The following is a 22,119-nucleotide window of genomic DNA, read 5'->3' as shown; positions in this document are numbered from 1 at the left end:
TTTTTGTTTGGTTTTTTGTTTTTTTTTTTTTTTACACTTAATGTGTGTTCTCATATTGGATTTCTTTTCTTAGTACTGAGCAACTTCCCAAGTAGAGAGAACATTTGATTACCATTTTCATCTGCTCTAAGAGCAGGTCAGTTCCTATCAAACACCTACTTTCATGTATTACTCAAATACTAACCATGTAGAGTTAGCCAAAAGCTCTAGTTTAAAAGCCTAGCCTCTTTTTTTAAAAAATTAACACTGCAAAGGCAGTTGTGCACTGAAGAGAGAATGTACCTAGAAGACGTTAAAATTAATGGGGTTTGGATTTACAGCTTATCCTGTTTATAAGGGTGACTAAACATACACAGGGGAAAAATAGCAAATAATGACATCTGTTATTGCAAGTAATTGTCAATGATGGAAAAACAAGCAATCGTACAAAATGTTAATTCAAGTAACTCCTGCCTAATGATTATTAGCACACTTTTTCTATTTGCATATGGCAGTCTTCCTCTACCTGCTAATGGCTTCATCTTCATGACACTACCAAAAATCCTTAAAATCAGAATGCAATCTGTGGGTCAGTCAGGATCTGTGAATATAAAATGCACATACGTAAGTACCACTTAATGGTAGAGCTCATACCGAGTTCTGAATATTTACACTTGCAAGTCAGTTGTTCAGAGTATGTAAAGAAAAACTGACATCGTTACCAGGTACAGTCTTTTGTTATTTTCTACCTAGGAAAGCAAACCTTCTCCCTATTTAATATAACACGCTTACTGTAACAGTTTATTAAGATGTTCTATAAATTAAACAGGTACCCTTAAAGTGAATTTCTGTTAAACTAAAGGGACAGTAATTCAGAATAATGGGGAATAAGTGATTTAGTGTACTATGGTAAATTGACGTTTCGATTTTATGCTTGCTCATCTTTCATACACAAAATGTTTCTTAATACTTGCATTTTAAGGAAGTTTCTGTCAACACAGAAATCTGGGGAACAGAAAGCAGATGGTGGTTCCAGCCGACTAGTCCGATGAGAAGTTACTCGGAGCTCTGGGATTTGCTGACCGGCACGTTCAAGTGGGTTGCTGAGAAACCCGCCCACCACAAGAACATAATGGTTTTTCTTGCTCTGAAAGTAGCACTATACACAAAATGATGGGCCACTTCCACAATACTGTATTCCCCAACAGAAAATCTCTAACAACAACAGGAGAACATTGCAGGGGAGGCCCCTCTAAGTGGGCAGACACACACACACCCCCTGCCCCCAAAAGCATGCTTTTTTTAAACAGTTTTGGAAATAGTCAATCTCTAGCCAATTTCTACTGCAACTCCTCCTCAGCAGTGAGCTTTCACCCACCAACTACTCATGCATGCAGCATCTCCTATACATCCCCCAGCCAGGTAGGTGCTCCCATCTGGTATCTCAATACCACACCAGACCCCGGAAAGCCAGAGAACTAGAGACTGAGCATGTGGGTAAGGAGCAGAAGTACGGAACTGCCGCTGCTCTGCAGACAAGAGACACTGCTGAAGGCGTAATCCCCTTTGGTACGAAGTCCAAACCGTCATTGTTTTGTTCCATCTCCATTCTGGTTTAAAGACTAACTTATTTTCATTAATATTTTAAGATTATAGCGTATACATGCATTATTAATTAAAGGTGTTTGAAAAAAAAGGGCCAGAGGAAGCCTGGAAGTTCCTCTGCATAAATGATTTAGGAAAAAAAATTGCATTTTCAGGAAGCTGCTGTTTGCATACAGATGCTTGTTCATGCTGCCAATTTATCAGTTTCATTTTGGGTATTTTGCCCAGGATGATGATAAAAGGCTGAAACTCCAGTATTTCAAGTACATCAAGTTATGTGCTGGATTTTCAAAATGTTTTCATCATAGATGATTTAGCTTCCGCTTTATCCTTGGTCAATTAAATTATAAAGTGCCCTAAACTTCTTACTGGTGGGTCAGTTATACCTGGAAGTTAACGAAATTGTTATAGAGGACACAAGAACTGTTATGTAGAAATAACATTTAAATTTTTAATAAATCTTCAGAAATTTAAGAAAAAAATAATTTTAGAAACATAAAAGTCCATCAGAAATTAATTAAGAATATTTCAGTCAGAAAAATCTGCGGGGTTAATTCAGCCTCTTGGATCCAGAAATATTAACACTCGCTCATTTCCACTCAAATTGAAGAGATCACTTGTGAAGTCACAAACGACAAAAGACCCTGTGACATGCCAATAGCATCACAGTGATTCCTGTAAAGTTCACACTGAAGGCACAGCAAACATTTGTCAAGCTCTTTTGACTCATACAAGCTCTTAGTTTGACTTACAAAAACAAGCAGTTACCAGCGGTCAGGAAAGCCCAGCATGGCTGTACTTCACACCAGGAGGAGCCAGGTGAATTTTCAGTCCCTACCATACGGCTGAGGATTGGAACCTGAGCTCCTGTGCTCCTGCCAGAAAAACCTCTGATGAAAGTCAAGCAGGAACATTTGGTCCTTCAGGAGCTCAGATAGTCCTGACCTTTCTTTTCCATGTGCTACTGGCTTCCTACATCAAGGCTTATTTCCATCTGTCAAAATCTCAGCATCTTTCCTTTTTTAACCCTCTTACCATACTTCTCTGCCTTCTTCCTTTTAAGCACTAGGCCCTTCTTCACATTTGCTCTTTCAAATGTATCTTCCTACATCTTGCTGGCACTTCTCATTTTACCTCTTACTTTTCCTCCTCCCTTGACACACATTTCATTCTGTTGCCTGTGGGTCATCTTTCTCTCATCTTCATTCTTGTTACACTATAGCCCTTTTTCCAATGGTCTGTCCCCACGATTTTAACATTTAAAACTCAATCTAAATGAAAAGTAAAGCATGTGTTAGCTTCCCTCCCCGAGACAAGAAAATACCACTGAAGTTGGTTTCTTAACATAAAACCCATGCAATTACGTTCCCCGAAGTCTCCACACACCAGGTGAAGCTATCCTCCTTTCCCAAATGTGTCACGAACAAATTATTTAGAAGTACAAAAGGATTGGCTGTAACCAAATACTAATGTACACTTAATGGACTGCAGATTTTTGGAGGATGTTTAAAGTTTCCCCTCTGATCTCTCTGAACTTTGGCCTTCATTTGTTTATACAGGCAGAGGCCAACAGGTCATACCACTAAAATCAGCAAATTGTTTACACATATGGCAAGCACGCATGGAGCGGTAACGTAGTCATGGCTACAACCATACACAGCACATTAAAGCAATTGCTTTCATTAGAACAACAAAGATGCAGTGAGTCCACACACGTGATGAGGAGCCCTTCCAGTGCAATGAAACTCAGTATGAACCCAGAAATTAATTGGCATTTCTTCAGAAGCCAGTGCCCACACTCCAGTCCAGTCTAACCCAAATCACTTACTGTAACAGTGCTTGTTTCATAAAAAGTGGCAGCCTTTGTCATCATCAGTGTCAAAATTTTACAGATTCTTAAGTGCAAGTGTTAATTCAGCACTGTGGCAGTTAATACTGCGAAGAATATAAAAGTTTACAAAGCAAGGCTGGAAGAGAAGCTGTCCCCGAACATAGGCAAACTCCAAGCACGCTGCTGGGCTGCGTTTGTTTGAACACCAGATTCCCCGCTTACTGAGGAAGAGTTCTTTGTTCAGTGAAAATGCATTATTTTCATAATACTTAGGCTAGCTTTAAAACTAAAATTGGTTATTTAAAAAAAAAAAAATCATTAAGTGCTTAAAAAAACCTCTAACTCCTAAGCCTTTAAAAATTACTTTAACCTCTATAGATAAAGATCTTTAAAAAAAGCCTCTCCAAACAGCATATTTTAAATAATACAAATTACTTGGAAATGAGGCATTTTCAGCCACATAAAGTATTTCAATTTTGAAAGTGTGAATGGGGTACTAATATAACCCCATACTCTGTTTTGTTTTGATGGACAGAGGAACATATTTTTGAGAGCAATTACAGGCTCTCTGCTTAAGAGAATGTCAAAAAATAAAAAGGTAAACACTACAAGAAATGAGGAAAAGCACCAGGATCTAAAAGAAGCTCATAATTTTTTCTTGGTAAATACACTGTAGCTGTCAAGCTTGCTGAGATTACAGAGAAGAGGAAGCATTTTTTTTTAGCTTCAAGATGCTGTATCAAGGTTTTGTGGCCTGTTCAGTGGCATACGGAATAGGCATACAGCTATGTGGCATACATGAGAAGAATGTTATTAAACATTTATAGTTACATTTACTGAAAAGTAGAAGCATGTCTTCTTTACATTTCATGTCCAAACAATACATGCAGACGTGAATTCCCATTTGCAATGGAGATGCAGTATGCTGTAGAAATAAAAACGTCTGTTGTGAGAAAATGCAACTGTGAATCTCAAACAAAAATTATCCTTTTTTAATGTTACCTGCTTCCTTGCTCGAAATACATTTTGGTTTCATACAAATCATTTTTCTGGGATAAGATAAGTTTGTTTGGCCAAGCAGTGATAAGAAATTGGCAGAAAGAGAGCTAGTAAGTAATCTTCTCTTGTAAAAAACAAAACAAAACAGCCCACACCAAACAGATGCCAGGTCTGGAAGTTCATTACTTTCAGAAAGAAATGTTCACGTAAGGCAGGGAGATACTCTTACATCGTTATTCATCATACAAGTTTGACACATCTACAAAACCTGTTTTCTTAGGCATGTCCATGGAAAATAAGGGTATAACTTTGGCTAACTGATCTGAGGTAACATGGGACACCGGCCTCACTCAATTACTGCCTGCGAAGTCCACTCTGAACAAGCATCACCAAAAGTATTTTATCCAATGCTCCCAGTGAGTAATACCCCCATTGCAACAGACACTCCTAGAACCAACGCTGAAGATGTGCAACTCTGAAGCATTCATGCGGAATCCTGGCCAGTGTGCAGAAGGCTATACAAAATGTTCTGACTGTTTCAAATTACCAACAGAAACCCTCTTAGGAGGGCCAGCATTTTATCTTCTGCATTTCACCACCAACTAACATTTAACAATGATGTTTAAACAACTGAAAGAATCCTCACAGTTCTTGTACATGGAGTTCAGTTGTGCCAGTAACTTCCAATGTAGCATCTCCTCTGCCTCAACCCCGAGTTTCAGTGCTGAAGATTGAAATGCCCCATCTCACACATCTAGTGTTGGAGGTTTTTCAGCAAAAATCAGGTTCGATAACAGGCCTGAAGACAGATCTGATCATCAGTCCCACCCCAAAACAATCTAAAGTGAAAGACTAAAGTTACTTAAATTCTCTGTATATGCACAAATCAAACAAGACGAGGGGGAGCTTTGATCCAGTCCTGTCCTCACTAGCAGGACTTTTCATTTGTTATCTTCAAAGGGCAACAAAAACCTGAACCTGAGAACACAGGGACTGTCACGCTCCGTCAGGTTTCCCCATCGGCTACCCAGGGGGAACTACAAAATACACCAGCTCACAGACACAGAGGACTGGGGAGAAAAGATTCAAGGAAAAAATGCTGGCAGGAACGGAACACAAAAGGATGACTTGCAGCAGAACTTACCGCCTTTTACCAGAGTGAAACACTATCTGGGAGAAAGTGGGACACGGCGCAGCTGAGGGCTGCCGAGCTCAGAATTACAACTGCAAAAAGCAAATCCCGTTCTGCCGCTTGCCAACTTCTGAGTGTTTGACTTGACAGCCGCATTATTTTAACTCAGCCTTACTGCTAGGGCAGCTTTCCTCTCATTTACGCAGGGAAGTAGACAGCACCGTCACTGCTTTCAGTGGAACCATCTGCAGAACATGGCAGCATTTCTGAATGTGCTCGTTTTCAGGCACACTGCCTGTAGATTTACCATAAAAATATGGTTTTTACTATAATCTGAAGACTGGTATATAAATTGCCACCTACCACCATATACTCCAGGAAGATCAGGGTCATCTTGTGTTTATCTTTTTGAAGTGGAATTTGCTCTGAGCCCAAGCTAGAAATGAAGTTGCTATCTGCCTCTCCTAATAGAGAAGCTACACTGTCTCCAAGGGAAGAAAGAGAGGCCATCTGCAGATAGAGCTTGTGATTAGAGAAGGGAAGAAAATCCCATGGCTAGAGAGACAAATAAAGTAGTATTATAACTTTACGAGGAAACTTGCATGAAGTCGTAGTCAAAACAGACAAAGCACACACGTTTTTGTCAATAAAGTAAAAAATTCACTGGATAATGCATTGCAGCAGCAGCATTACTGCACTGAAGCTTGGATTTATGCTGTACAATGCCCAACAGCAATACAGATAGAGCAAATCCAAAAAACAAATACCGTTTACAGATTTCCACTTCCAATATAAACCTGTGAGAATTAGTTCACATTGTTGAGCAATTCTAGCATCGTAGCTGGAGCAAATTCATAAAAGGACTAAGCAAGGCTACCAAATTTCTAATTACTATTTTAGAGTAATAAATACGATATTTAAAGCATAACTTCAGATTACAACACTCACTTCAATTTTGAGCACAGAGGTGTAGTCGTTGCACTGCAAGGTTCTTATTTCTTAAAAACAGGGGATGTGGGAAATCAGTGGAAACACGATCAGAACACACTAGCATGCGTTTCTTCCTTAAAACTGTCAGATTCGGCAGTTGCCACGGCACCTTTATGAACCAGACCAGGAATAAAAAGCACAGGTCTGTCAGGATGTAAGTAAACCATAACACAGCTGTGGACCACAGGCGCTTGTTCTTAGGCTTAGGACTTAAAGTATGCCAGCACCTTCTCATGTTTTAGGTCAATGATAACCGGATTCCCTGCTAAATAAACAAATGAGACTAGATTGTAAGGGGAAAACAAACCTGTTATCTCTAAAGCTAATGAGTGCCTTAGATGGCCTGAGGAGTCTCTATCACTGGAGGTCTTCATAGGTCAAAGTTGTATAAAACAAGACAAGGCTAATCTTAGGAGTGCTGGAGCTTGAGCAGCTCTTTCTAGCTACATACTTTCATAAGCAACTATTTGCTACCAACCTGAGGTAATCAGATGATTCCCTGCATGATTACAATTAATTTATACAAATGAAAAACATACAAATATTCAACATTCACCCTGAAAAGCCATTACAAAGACCAGTCACCATTACAACTGAAGTCACACCCTTAAATCCAGAATGTCCTTCCTCTGGAAGAGTGACACTTGCACCTCATGTTCTACTGTTGTCATTAACAAAGATTGCCCTATCTGAAGTTAGGGATGAGGGGAAAAACAGTTAGGTAAGAAATTATTTTATTAATAAGAGTGTGGTAACATAAAAGAACAGAAACTCAGCTGGGGAAGAGAGGAAAGAAGTGGGAGGATTGAAAAAAAGAAGAAGATTATCTTGGAGAGAGATGTAACGCAGAGACCACCAGGAAGGGGCAGGAGGTGGCTGGGCCAAAAAGCCAATTAACCGAGTGGGGTATTCTAGTAACAATGTATTGGTTTCAACTTGCTGAGAAAAGGCTGAGAATTAATTAGAAAGCGTCAACAAGTTAGGATTAAAGGACAAGAAACACACTTAACCCAGGGAAGGGGGGGTGCACGTGGAAGAAGACAAAAAACCCCAACAGTGAGCTATCTGAGTCCTGAAGAAGGAACTGAAAATGCTGTTTCCTGTTAAATCATCTCAAAAGCTAAGGACTGCTTCTTCACAGCATTAGCTGCTTAATTACTACCGCTTGTTTTTCAGAGTATATTATTTCCATTGCAACCTCCAGAGTAATGTATTATATAAATATCATATAAAACAAACAGGTTTAGATAAACAAAAAACCACATCCATTTAAAAATTTTAATTTAAAACCATTTGGGGGAAGATGCGAAGAGTCTGATGAGAAATTATATATTTCTCCTGGCAGTTAACAATTCTGCAATTTTGACTTAGATTTCTTTATGTAAAAAGGCCTTCAAGGGGAAGAGTCCATATTTATAATTAGCATTTGTGGTATGTTAGAGACAGACTACTGCAAATTAAAAAAAAAAACTTGAGAACAGTAGAACAGAGGAAAGAAGTTGTGCTTAGCTCCATAGCTCCAAATTCATTATTTTAGCTTAGAAACTTCATCCTTATTTCACAATGTCAGACACATGCGACCTAAGGTCTGGAAGTGATTCAAGTGTTAAGTTGTGGTCTTCTGCAAGGCTAAGTAGCAAAAGGTTCAAACAGACCCCACACATCCCAAAACTTCTGTATCTGTATCAGCAAACAGAAGGGATGTGCCCTGAGCTCCCTCCTCCCTTCTTCCCCACCCGTGACCCAGAAAAACCCCCAGGCTTCGTCCCAGTGGGCTGTGGGTGCACAGGCAGCCTCAGCAGCAGCAGCCAAACCTCGGAGAGGCAGAAGCCAGTGGGCTCACCCTTTTCCCCAGGCAATCCAGGGGCAGAGAGAGAGCACAGGATCCAGAAACACAAACTACTGTTCCTGGGCCTCTACGCAGGGGCAGATACAGCTCCCTGAACTGGGTCAATGTTCTCCAAACATCCTCAGCTGTATGTTTGCACCAACTCACTGCAGGCACTGCGAACAGGCTGCTGGCTCGTAAAAACCCCAGAATTTCTGTTTGAATGACTGCTTTAATCCACCTATCCATTCATTGTAGGTAAGTTTGAAGCATGTACTTTGAATAACACTGGTTTCATTTGGGGACATAAGTAGTTACAGATGATAAAACTAGGCTATATGCTGCAGGGCAGAGGTCAGTAACAGCTAAGAGCAAGCCTAGGGACCCTTGTCAGTAAGTACCAAATTGTACAAGATGGGTCTGTAGGTTAAAATATGAACTGGTATACACAAGTCTTTCCCATACATTACACTGGTAAGTAAGGTCATCTTCCGAGACAAATGCTTCCAGCTCCCTGAACTCGACGGTTAGACTTGTTTTCAAAACTGTGTAAGAGCTATACAAGGTTTAGCACAAGAACCCCCATGGGCTATCAATATCAAGCTCAAGAAGCTTTCTTTCACTCCTAAATGGCAAAAAGGACCGTAAATACCAGACAAAATGAAACAAACAGTCTGCTATAGGATATTTCAAAGTAGTTATACTATTATATCACGAAAATTGAAAGTTACTCTTTTGAAATCAACATTCCTAATTTTTTGAAGAAGGAGATTCAGGCATAAAGATCAGTAAACGTCCCAAACATCTCATAAACATAATTCTTGGACCTAAGAAAACATTGGTTTAAGACAAGATGGCTAAATTCAGAATGGAAGTGAATAAGGAAGCTAATGGGATACTACTGTTTATCTTAAGAAGCCATACAGTCTATTGTCAACCAAAATACAAGTTACTCTTTTTGGAACTTAAAAAGGCAAAAGAAACTCTAAGAGTAAAACACAGCTGTGTTGGACATCAGACATTATTACTGAAGAGTTGGTCGGGCAGCATTGCCCTAAAATCTTCCAAAATTTACTCATCTCTAAGAAATAGTTTCGGGATTTATAACCAGAAGCACATTTGGCGGTAGTGGGGTGCGATTTTTTTAATCTTCAGTTATTGTAGTCTACTTAACACGTTGTAATACAGAATTCAGAGTTCTTTCCTTTCACGTGCAATTTCAAGGCTTTTAGAGCTCATTTAAACATTGACTTATCCCTCCTTCATGCAAATACACAATAGTCAAGAGTCTAGGCAAGAGTGTTGCAAGTTGTAGCTTTCTTTAGAATTGTCAGGATGACATGGAGACAGTGTCTGTAATTAGGACGTACCCCACAACGTATCCCAGATGCTTCACTCCAAGGCAGCAGCTGTAGCAGCACGAGGGCATGTTATGGGATGAAGAAATTTGAAAGCACTACCAGCAGGCATTTTTAGAGGTGGCCAGGCCAGTGCTGATGCACACCTGCAGATGCTTACCTGCAGATGCTTCTTAATCACATTAGTGAGAGCGTGCTCTGCTGATGTACGCACACAGGACAGTTCCCAAGACCAGCAGAGCCCCAAAAACCTCCTGCCAGCACTCAGTATTTAATTTCAAACAACTCTACGCTATCACACAAGGATGGCTGGAAAGTCTTTCTGCAGCCTCCTTCTGCCTTCTCCCCGCCTAGGAAGATATTAAATTCTAAATTTTGTACCCATGAATTGCATTATCGAATTCTATGTCTATGGATCACCTATTACTATTATATACAGAATACAGACCATCTGCTTTGCTATTCCACACAGATTCAGAACAGGACAGAGCTGGACCTGTAATGCACACTTATAAAAAGTATTTTGACTTCTGGAAGTCAAAATACTGACCATTCTGTCAGGTATTTTTAAGGATCAAAATAAATCACTGTGTTCAACTCGCCTACTCAATGACCAAGTATTCCACCACTGCACTGTTACATTGTCCTCCCATCACTTTCTTTAAGCACACAATTACAAACGTATCGATCACATTCTGCAATGCACATTCACACATAAGTGTTTTGTTACTTCTCTGCTCCAGTCTACAAATAGTCTTCAGGACTCCTCATCAGACAGCAGATATAAATAGCCTAGCTTTTTCAAAACATGCACGTTCCCTGATGAAAAAAAGCATCTGAAAAATAAAGTACACTGCATTAATTAATGTTATTTGGGGTTTTTAATTATTGCAACAGGCAATGAGTCACAAGTCTGATGTAAAATTCTGTAAAACTCAGGCACTGGGCAAACATCACTGTGGTAAATACTGATAGCATTTGATCAAAGAAGTTTGTCCTGGGAAGAACTCTGTGTGCTTATGACAAGCGCTCTCCATCCTGTCCCCCTGCCTTCCCTCTCAAACCCTGACAAATAATTGCAACTCTGAGTCTCTCAAGCGCGAGAGAAAAACTGTCTTGTGAAAGTCACAGCACATCATCATGTGATGATCAAAGCAGCTTCTGAAAGCAGAATATTCTGGGTATCAGACGCAGCTGGAAGAACTACAATTTATTTTAACTACAGCGTTATTCTAGGAGCAATATCCAGAGTCCAGAGGGCACACAGGTTCTTGGTCTTTGACCTGCAGCTGTATCCTTCTATGATTCTGCCACCTATGCAGTAATTAACATACTTCAAAGTCTGCATCGTCTCTGTACCACTGTGACATATGTTTAAGTTCATTGCAGCTGCACAGGCCCATCATTTGATCCTTTCACTCTTCCATTGCTGCAAGCCTTTCACTCTTTGTAGGCAACTGAAATACACAGGCCTCTAAAGTATTCAGAGGTTTTCAATTTAAGCAGCAAGTATTGAAAACACTAGAAATCCCTGCAGTTGAGGTCTCCATTTGCTCTGTAAGACACCACATAAACAACAACTGCAAGCTGTGGTATGCATTCTGAGTGGTACCAATCTATCGCTAAATAACGAGTTACAAGTCACTGTTTGACAGCACAGTTTCAAGAACAGCTAAGTTACTATTGCCAGATCTGCTAAAAGCTGTCATCAGCAGTATGAGATACTTCCAGGGAAGAAAAAAGAAAATAAAGGGGGGGGGAAAGAGAGAGAATTTGTAAGGTTAAAAAGCAAACAACCAACAACACACACACGCGTATTTTCAAATGTATTTAAATTTGTGAATGCAACATGAGCATCTCGCTGTTCTTCAAGATTTACTCCTATTTTCACAAGAACAAACAAAAAAATCTGTAATGTTAAGTGCTACAAGAGTGAACATGAAGACTGCCACAACCAAACTTGCACAAGCTACACAAGGGCTGGCTGGATAGAAACACTGCTAGCAGAGAAGGTGTTTGCTTTAGAGCACCAGCTAAACAAGCTACTTTGGTTTCTTGAATGCTGTTTTTGTTGCAGGACAGTAATGGATCAGTGAACACGTGATAACAAATGATGTGATTCCAGGATGTCAAACTGCCCTATGGCAAAGTGGCTTTAAACTTCCTCTTTGCGTGATCAGATTAACACTCAGGCCTACATAAAAGTTTAGTTTACAAGTTTACTTTTAGCCATGGGTTCACACTTAAAAAAGAGACTACTTTGACTTTCTCAGGGATAGTTTAGGAAGCTGTCCTGCCTCTTCCAGCAAAATTATCCCATGAGAAACCAGATGAGAATTTTTTTCTCTGCCATCTCACAGACCACAGCTATCCTTCTCTACTTAGCCCCTTTTATTTTATAATTTATTTCAAACTCATTCACATCCTCCTCCTCTGTTTTCATCTTTCTAGAGCTCCCTTGAGCAGCCCTGTGAAGGCTACAAAAGGAATGCAGAACAATTCCTTGCATGGACGTGGTGGACCAAGCCGAGCTGTACTTTGCTTAGTTTGGCAGATGTTCCCAGTATTATAAAATCTGCTTTCGCACACAAATATTCAGCTTGCAAAAGTGTATCTCCCCCACCACTGTCCAAAAAAAAAAAAAAAAACCACCCAACCCCAAACCAAAAAACAAGACCCCAAACAACAGAGCTGTCAGCACACAATGCAATGCCTGATTAATTGCAAAATACTTACGATCCTCTGATATTCCCCTGAATGAAAGCACTCAGGAAGCTGCCATTTAGCATCTGGCTGTAATAACCTGCAGGTCTTCTGTGGATAAAGACTCTTTCCTCCAGTGCTTATTACAGATGTTTACGAAAAGGTAATCTTAAGCAGGGTCAAATTATTTAATTATGTTTCTACTTTGTATGTCAGATGTAAGGCTAATGAGCAGAGAATTAATTTTTGACAGGAAAAAAACTAGACCACCCCATCCTAATTGAAAAGAAGAACCATTCCTTTAGAAATTACTAATTGAAAGGCAGATGTCATACACTTGCTATTATTCCCTTTTTACAAGACCAAGTTCCATTCATAAATCCCCCAAACCATTACTATTTTGTTCAGCCATCTATTTCTGTTAAATCTATATGTTTATATTCACAATTCCTCCTGTGGCTCAGATAATACAGTCTTTAACAAGAACAGAGTTCCACTTGCTACCTCTTTCCTCCTCCCATTTCCCAATTCACAGGAGCCAATAAGCTGACCGTAGATACCTGGGCACAACCGAAAGTACACTGTGCTGCGTATGGGCCTGGCAGAGCACACGTCTTCCTGAGCAGCAAGAAGAACTGGGTAAGACCCAGTTCTGCAACTCGTCTTCTGGTGGGCTACTACTTCAAGGTCACAGCAGCAACATGATGCTCCTTACTACGTAATGAATTAATTTGATATTACCCCTTTAGATCAAAAATAGCTAATGCAAAATCCTGTATTTCTGGAGAAGAAAATACCCAGAGAGAGCACCTTCTGAAATGAACTAAGAACAGAGCTCTCTTTCAGAAAAACTACTGAAAGCAATATTTGACCTGAGCTCCCAGATTCTTGGGGATCCACAGCTGCTTCTGAGGGTCCTGGAAAGGCAACTATGGAAAGAAAGCCTACTGGCCTGAATTCAAGTATGTTTATGCACACCATGTAAGAGTTCCCACTACTACAGGAAATTTTTACAGGATCCACAAATCCTATTTGAAAACCACATATTTAAAACATATCCTCCAGTAAACAAGAGTTTTACTGTTAAATATACCCAGGAAGTTTCTCAAGATCTTTTTTCTCAGTCTGTTCACTTCCTTTGGATGCAGATTTCTTGCCGTTCTGCTTGCCAAAGGGAAAATATTTTGATACAATCCATACCACCATTACAAGACACAACTGACAGATATTAGTTGTGGGCAGCAGCTATGGGATGCAATCTACCACAGCAGACAGTGCCCTCCCCACCAGCACACTGTTCACAACAAAAGGACAAAGAAAAAATCCTACGTGAGAAGAGTTGAAAGACAGTGTAATGAAGAAACACGGTAAGACTTACGGTCAAGTCCGTTGATGTATCTCATCGTAATTTCACAGTGCCCCCAAACTGCACTGACTATGGGGTAAAGTTTTTTCCCTTTTAGTCCCCTGAAGGCCACTCCAAGATACTGTCCATCTACCATGAAGCTAAGCGTCCCTTCATCCATATCCAAAACCACCAGTAAGGAGTCTGGGAGTACAAAAGACTCATCCGGTTCCAAAAAGACAGGATATGTGACCCCAGGCTGGTTTTTACAATTGTGGTAGAGTTTGTTGCGCCCCAGATCCCAGCCCCACGATTCACCATTGCTACCAACCAGCGACGTGTATCCCACCGAGTGCAGCGGAGCTTCGGCTGTGGAGACGCCCACTACAGCGTGAGTTCCCCGTTGCCTCGTAGGCCAGTGGATTTGCCAGACGTGCAGGCCTCTCGTGTAGCCAACTTTGCCCCGGATGCAATCTGTGCTTTGGGCAACTGGGTGTCTATGAAAAGTCAGTTTATCATCTTCCTTTACAAATATATTTAAGGAGCGATCTTCATTGTTCCAAGCATGTTTATACTGGACCTCCAGCTTGGCAGGGGGCATATCCAACAGCATGTCCAATCGCGCTGGCTTGCAAAAATCCGGGCCTCTCAGCTCTCGTTTAACAGGTCTATAAGGGGGCTCCCTCACATCCACAGACTTTATGCTCCCTGAGATTTTCTGGCCCATTGCTTGGCTGCAGATTTACAAAGGAGAAAGAGAAGTTGACTTTGGCCCAACGTTACCTCATGAAAGCACTTTTACACTGAGCCAGTGACCTGACAAGCTGACTGGATTTACTTCTCCTGTTTGGAGCTTTAGCGCACCGATGTTTTCAGAGAAAAAATGCTCCTGAAAGAAAGCAGAAAGTTTCCAGTTAGTTTAAGAAAGCCAACAGAAAACCCACAGCATATTTTTAAATAACTTCTTCTCATCCCCAGTAGTTATTTTAAACACCAAAGCTGACAATTCACCACTTTTTGTTCAGTATCCTACAGTGCTAACCAGCCTGCCGGCAGGATACTCCGAGCCCACCAGCATACGGCGCGCAGACAGTCATTTCCTCCAATTCATAATAGGATGCAGACATTCCCCACCTTCTGCCCTTCCACCCATTTTGTCTGGCCAAGTTCACAGCAGTCCTGAAGAAGGCATACGCTATTCCCCAGCAACAGCAATAACGTTTATGTTCAGCCAGAGCTTCACTTTCACTTGCACTTTTGTTTCACAGTCTTAGGAATACACACTATGTCAGAATCTCCTTTTACTTCTAGCTGTTTTCTTCCCTGGGGCCTGGCGACACAGGGCTTCAGCTTCTGTTCTGCTATTACAGCCAACAGCAAGTGGCTGCAAATTTTAAATGGTTAATTTTAACATGCCCTGTCCTTAAATAAAAGAAAAAACAAAAATTCATCAAGCTTTAAATTTTTTTACAAAGGAGCTAAAAAAGAAAAAAAAAAAAAAAGGCAATGAGAGAAGAGGAGGCATGGAAGGACAAATGAAGAATGGCAATTTCAGTTCTTCAGCAGACTCTTCTATATGGGCAGCTACTACAACAGGCTATTTCTTCATGCTACAGGACAACAGGCTAATCCATTTTCTGTATTGCAGTGTTTGGCTGATGCGAAGGAGTGGAACACAGCAAGACACATTAAGGGGAATACATGATTTTGAAATGTATTCTTTCTGTGCTTTCATAGACAAACATGGTAATGTAGTTGGAAGTGGTCAAAGCACCCAGAAAAGGTTCTTTGCAGCCTGGATAAGTTAGATTAATTTGCCTTTTAGAGCTCAGGTAGAGCACAAAGGGAAGCCAAGAACCTCCAAAAGTGCTAAAGGGATAAAACTGAAGACAAAGTCCTATAAACTCAAGTAGATAACTGACACAGGATCAAATAAAGTATTTGCACCCGCAGACATACTTCTGTCTTCTAGCAAAATGAGTGCCAAGTCCAGGAATGCTCAAATACAGCTGAGGAGACCCAGTCTGTTTATTTACTGAGAGTGTGATGAAGTGTTTCAAGGAGAACCAAAAAGTGACCAAACTCTCAAAAGCCTGAATAGCCTAGGCGATAGCTGGTTTTCCTAACGCACCAAAGAGCAGACAGGGCAGAGGCATAGATGTCTTGCAAAAAACATCTTGCAAGACTTCACTTGGTGAGTCACAAGTCTTACCACAGATCGACTGTCCCATTGCAAAGATCATTTCTGAAAGAAGACGAATAAGAAATATGTGCTCACAATAAAAGGAAATAAAAAGAGAAGCCTAAGAAAACAACACCTGCAAAATTTACTATCCAACCATGGTTTAGAAGCCAATGAAGTCCTTATATTATTTACAAAGGCCAATATAATGTAAAGTGTTTTCTGCATGTGTTAAATACAGAAATTAAAACACCTGTGTTATGTGAAAGCTTGCTTTCTAAAAAAAAAAAATAAGTAAAAAGTTGATTTTCAAATCCATGTAGCAGTTAATTTACTGTATAAAAATATTATTTTCTGGTGGCTGGTCCACATGGGCATATGTGCACATCTGAGCATAAAACAACCGCCTCTTTGCACCTGATTATAATCTTTACAATCAAAATTAAACATAAGCCCCCAAGCCCTTCATATCAGGCTTACAAGAGCATTCGGAACCATTCACAGGAGCTGCTTCTCACTGAAAAGAGTACCACAAATTGAAAACTACCCCACGTGAAATCAGCTTGAACAATGCCCCTTACTTCCTTCCAAACCACGTAAAAAGAATCTGAAAGTTTAAACAGTAATTACATTTAACTTGACGCTTGCCATTTCCACTCCTGCAGGAGCACTCATAGGTTGTTTCCAAGGATGGCAAATTTTGCCCTCCGAAGCAAGTGCAATACCTGGGGGAAATACTGACACTAACATACACACAGGGAAGCAACAGGGAGTAAATGTCAGCAGGTAAGTAAGCTTTCCTAGGAGGACACATGCTCAGGGATTGGGTAATTCCCTTCAAAAAGGTACTTGATTATTTGAGCTTTAAAGAAGGATATGAAAAGGGAAAATGTCAGATGTTCAAAGGGAACCCCAGCGATTTCTATGAGATTTAGCTCTACATGCCTTTGAAAGTTTCCTCTTTAAAGCACAAGACAATTGCCACGTTCCCGTCAAGAGTGCTGAGGGGGAGACGGCCAGGGAAGTCCTCAGTGCATCCTCCTCTATCACTTCCTGATCACATGAGAAACTAAATTTGGCACAGAGGTTTACCTGGCAAGTCACCAAGAGATTATAAACACCAAAGTGACTCACTTGGCAAGCCACAGACAAACACTCTTCCTAACGTGCCCCAAACTGTAACATAAATAGGCTGCTAATAGATAGATCAGTAATTCAGAGGAGTACAATGCATCATTGTAAGCGATACGCACGCAACTGCGCCTTTACTCTGGGATATGCTTAGCAAGTACTTTGGTTTGAAACTGTATCTGACAATATTGGGCCTTTCTTCATATATGGACATTACCACATAGTTTAATTACATAATGTAACATTTTGCCAAATAGATTGTACGGACATAGGACTGAAGAATAACGTAGAACTCTCACACTCACTGGTGTGTTCAGGATGCAGCAGTGCCGAAGCGGCAGTCAAAAAATCTACCTTTCATCAAAGACTTTCTCCCACCCACTGCAACAGACAACACTCTCCTGCATCCTAGTTCTGTGTAGCTGGTACTTGTCCTCAGCTTCTGTTAGAAGGCCAACTATAGCTGCAGTAATCTCATTCAAGTATCAGGGGACTTGAACAAGTAAATGAAAAAAAAAGAAGTCAACATTTAATCATTTGTACCAGTACAGAAATAAAGGTATAGCCCCGTGCTGGCTGTGATCTAACAGCTCTGATTGCTGATGTTTAGTAGTAGCTGACATGAAAACTCTGTATGAGGAGGTAGTGAGGGGTTGCAACGCACGCCTCCTGCTTGCAACCCATGCAACAGTAACGTGAGCTCTGCGGGGCGCAACACACGCAGCAAGCCCTCCCGGCAGCTCACAACGCTCCTGCTGGCTGCTTGCAGGAGCGACCAGTCTCAAAGTCAAGATCACCTATTCCCTTTTCTTTGTCTGCATCCTGCCCATTTACACCAAGCAGATGACAGAGACCCACCCTGAGGCGAGGAACGGCAGTGGTGGCATCACCTTGCCCTCCACCCCGCCAGAAGCCACTGTTGGAGGAGCGCAGCTTACCAGTGCCCAGCCCGTCTCCACTGACAAAAATCCCCTCCCTACTTCCAGGCATAATACCACACTTCCAACACAGAAACCTCAGAAATGTCGTGCTCACACCATTACTGTCAGGATCTCCAGGTAGCTTCTCCCCAGGCAGCTACGCAACTATCGCACACCAGCGGCTGTTGGGAAAGCCGAGCACGATGCTCGCGAGGGGAAGCGGAGCGACTGCCACTTCATCCAGCAAAGCTGCTCCAAACTGGCTTCCTGTCTGCAGGACTGGAGGGCTACACCACACAGGATTAGCAAAAGGTGTGCGTCGCCCTGAAAGGACCAAAGATTATTCCTTCAGATTATGTACTATTCAGCCCATTTACAGAAATTTGGTTGTAAAACCTTCTCACCATCTCCTTACTTAATAAAACCTCTCCAAAGCACAGCACCATCATTCAACTCCTGTGACTTTTTGTAATCATACTACTTAGAGAAACTTAGATTATTTTTTTTTGCCCGTATCTTCCACTATACACATAAATATTTTGAAATAAAAAGAGCATGCATTTTCACTATACAGTTTTGCTTTGAATTTTTTCCCATACTTTACTCTTCCAGTAGTTTCAAACCATTACAGGAGTTAGGAGATAAGAAAATATTTCAATCTGACTTGGTATATATGACCTCTCCATTACACCTGCTTAGTGACTGCAACTGAAACGCTAAGTTTCATCAGTTACCCCTGTGAAAAAAGGTATTTTGTGGAAAAGTAATGTTTTCATCGGGAGAGAAGAACCACGCATTAGTACACTCCTGCAGCAACTGGAAATCTCTGGTCGAGAAGACTGTTAGGTTTTTTAACCTGAATTACTTCTATCTCACAGTTTCACATTCATGCCACGCCTTGTCAGGATACGATTAGATTAAACGTACTGTACAAGAACAAGCCAACTCCGAACAGGAAAAGCATGTCAAGGTCGCTTCACAGTGTCCTCATGCAGACTGCCAAAATATTTAGGGAAATTATTCACAACAAAACCACAAATTACACTTAACAGAGAAAGGCCTGCTGGGAGATCACTTTGCTGTAATTAAATAGGGTGCATTTTTTAACAATTCAGTACGTTGGCATCAGTAGAACATAACTGGTGATAAAAGAAACATGCTTTCTGCAAAGTCAGCTTTCAACATTCGTAGTTATACTTCCCTCTGGATTATCATGAGCTAGACATGCAGAAAACTTGAAAAACATGCACGAGAAATGACAACACATAAACACTATTCAAAACTACGGTAAGAACGTGCCAAGGCTGAGGTTAATTCTGGTAAATGGACACCAAAAAAGCAAGAACCTAGGTGAGTCCCAACTAGCAATATGCCCGTGAAACTGCCTGGCAGAAAAAGCAGGGAAGGTGATCCCTCTACCTACCAGCATTTCAAACTTTTACACAGCAGTTCCCACGCTTTATGCTATTGACCCTCATTGGGTTTTTTCCTTCCTGCAGCCAGACCTCACTACCACCTCCCCTGCCAACCTGGGCTTTGTCACCAGCAAGCAAGGACTCCTGAATGCTAAAACGAGGTGCAACAGGAGGCTCTCAGTCAAGGCCTCTTCTCCATGGGCACCAAAATTGTTCGTTCCCCAGGTGCCCAAACAGAACTGTACCCTAAGTGTTTGAGTACTCCGAATCTAACCCCGGTCCTAACATCTCTACAGGAACAATAGGAAGAAGAAAAACACCAGCTCTGCTGTGCTGGGCAAGTTGATGAATAAGGGTTTATAAGTTCAAGAACAAAGACTTTTACCTCCACCCAGACAACGTAAAGGCATGAGGCCCAGTGTCTATCAACTATATTCCCAGTGTGCAAACAGCTACATAACCATGACAACACTGTTTTGAGGGTGACAATGAATTAAGCACATTTTTGGCACCCTAAAAAGATTGGCCAGCTTGGGTTCAACTGCAGATCCCGGTATCCAACATTGTTGATTTATTGCCCATTTTGAACAATGTTGGCTTTCTTTGTCAAACTGGGAATATACAGTAACAACACAATCAGCCAAAAATGCTCCAACACTCTAAACTATCCTGTGCTACAGATAAAATTTTATGCTGCATGCACATTTAGCAAGTGACATTTAACATGGGGGATGAACAATGCAGCAGTAAGTCATGATTTCTTCAGTTCCTGAAAGGAATGCAAATCCTGAAAATCCCAAGGACATTCTACATTTTTGTAACATTACAAAACAAGTTAATTGTTTCAAAATTCAAGATAAGCTCATTATTAAAATAGACTGTGCATTTAGCCACTTGGAATTAGAATAACCTGAAATACCACACCATCTGTACCACCAGAGTTAGAAGCAGTTTAGTCATATGATGAAGAATTCAGAAGGAATCTTGAGTAGCTATGAATACAGCAGAATGTATATTTTTGAATACTTCCATCTACTGTAGTTTGGAACTGAGCTGAATTTGAGGTTTTGGGTTGTTTTTATGCCTTCCATCTCTCTGCATGTGTTTCTGGAATTTGTCTCTCTGGTACTGAAAGTTGGTTTTAAATGCAAACATTTATATTTTGAAGAAACATGAAATAAGTGGGGTTTTTGTCATCTATTCTGCAAACAGTTTTTTTGCATAAAGACTTCTCAGAATACAGCAATGTAATTTGAAAAACAAATATAGAAACATAATACAATAAAATTTACTTTTTTTACTATTCAAGTACTTTTTAAAACAGCAACATTCCAGTTCCAAAGTTACTGAAAGGAAACGTTTACTTTCTTTTCAGAGTATGTAACAGGAATACCCATGTGATTCCACAATTACCATAAGCCTACAGATGTTCAAGCTGCTACATCCCTTCTACCACCCCTTCCTATTCATTCTTCCCTTTTGTCTTGCAGCCACCTGCATTCAAATGGCCTTGAGATGGATCTGCCTCGGAAAACTAAAGTGGGTAAAATCTAAAATGTATTTTGCGAGGTTATTTTCAAGTAGATAAGCCCTCTGATCTGGCACATCAGACAGTCATGTAAACACTTGCTCTGGCTTAAGGAAAGGGAGAGAAAAAAAAAAAAAAAGCTGAAAGGCAGAACCATCCATTTAAGCAGCAGCCCAAATCGTGGAGTGCATTTCCACAGTCACTTCGAGCTGCCCTAAGGGGCACAGCTTAACTTCATGTCTAAATTCAGTACAGTCACAAGCTTCTGCTTACATCTTCCTCACCCTTCTGGCACAAAATCATGCATCTTTCATCCTTCAGCCACCCCTCTGTTAGAGTAAACACCTTCCTGTCTTTCCTGAATGCCTGACCTAGCCATTTTGAATATTCAAGTGTCAGGTTTATATTAAAAGAGCAAATTAACACATGAAAAAGGCTTAACACTAAATTGAGAACTATGTTTTCAGCTCTACTTCACATTTTACAGTATCATTTGCCATTTTACATTTCTATTCAGCCATGCTTCACCAACTAAGTAAGACCAACAGGTGTCAGACCACATGAAATTTAAAGACCAGGCAATAATTAAGTTTTAATATTCCAAATTCTCTTCTGACTACTTCTCACCAGCCTAACACTTTTTAGACCATTTATTTCACTCTTATCTCTACAGCTTTGTAGAGGATCAATACCCCTACAGCTTCAGTTTCAAAACCAGAACATTCATTAAACGATCACCATGATGGCTCAAAACTTTCCCAGTACCTTTCTTTTGTTGTAGTGTGCAGTGGAGCCACTTGGCCTTCAAAATGAAAGAAAAGTTAGAAAGTCATAGATGAGAGAGACTCCTGGAAAGCGTCATTCCTTATTCTAGTCAGCAGCAAATCCCAGGGGACATGCCCTGAGCGGACTGATGGGAGGTAGAAAGTGACAATCAGAGAGACAAGAGCTCCTCTAGCTTAATGCAGTTGTTCACCAGAACTTTACTGCAACTGCAAAAACTGTAATAACATGCTTTGGTGAAAATGTGGCCCCTTAGCTCAAGGTTCAGTCACAGTATTGCACGTGTCAACATATTCCAAGCCTGGTGAGTCTTCGTAAATCACGATGGAGCCTAGGGCTACAACCGGTTTTCTAGGAGCATGGGGGGGCTCATGAGGACGGGGCAAGGAG

General features: G+C 40.8%; 1 protein-coding gene across 2 annotated transcripts in view; it reads right to left on the bottom strand.

The window, feature by feature from the left end:
• Positions 1–14,967, bottom strand: part of SPSB4 (splA/ryanodine receptor domain and SOCS box containing 4) — a 70,953-nt gene extending 55,986 nt beyond the window's left edge. Inside the window, exons 1-3 of one of the 2 annotated variants that reach the window (XM_035888861.1) lie at positions 14,905–14,967; positions 13,804–14,659; positions 4,255–4,340 (exon numbers count right to left, since the gene is read on the bottom strand). In XM_035888861.1, coding sequence (XP_035744754.1) covers positions 4,276–4,340; positions 13,804–14,497 — 759 coding nt within the window. In that variant the 5' untranslated portion in view covers positions 14,498–14,659; positions 14,905–14,967 and the 3' untranslated portion in view covers positions 4,255–4,275. Of the gene's footprint in view, positions 1–4,254; positions 4,341–13,803; positions 14,660–14,904 lie in introns of those variants that run through there. The other variant, XM_009649136.2, reaches the window with a different exon arrangement.
• Positions 14,968–22,119: the final 7,152 nt, after the last annotated feature.

Source organism: Egretta garzetta, unplaced genomic scaffold (assembly GCF_000687185.1).
Source record: "Egretta garzetta isolate BGI_Z169 unplaced genomic scaffold, ASM68718v1 scaffold161, whole genome shotgun sequence".
NCBI classification, from domain to species: Eukaryota; Metazoa; Chordata; class Aves; order Pelecaniformes; family Ardeidae; genus Egretta; species Egretta garzetta.
The sequence above is the reverse complement of the archived record's forward strand: the minus strand, read 5'-3'. Positions and strand labels throughout refer to the sequence as shown.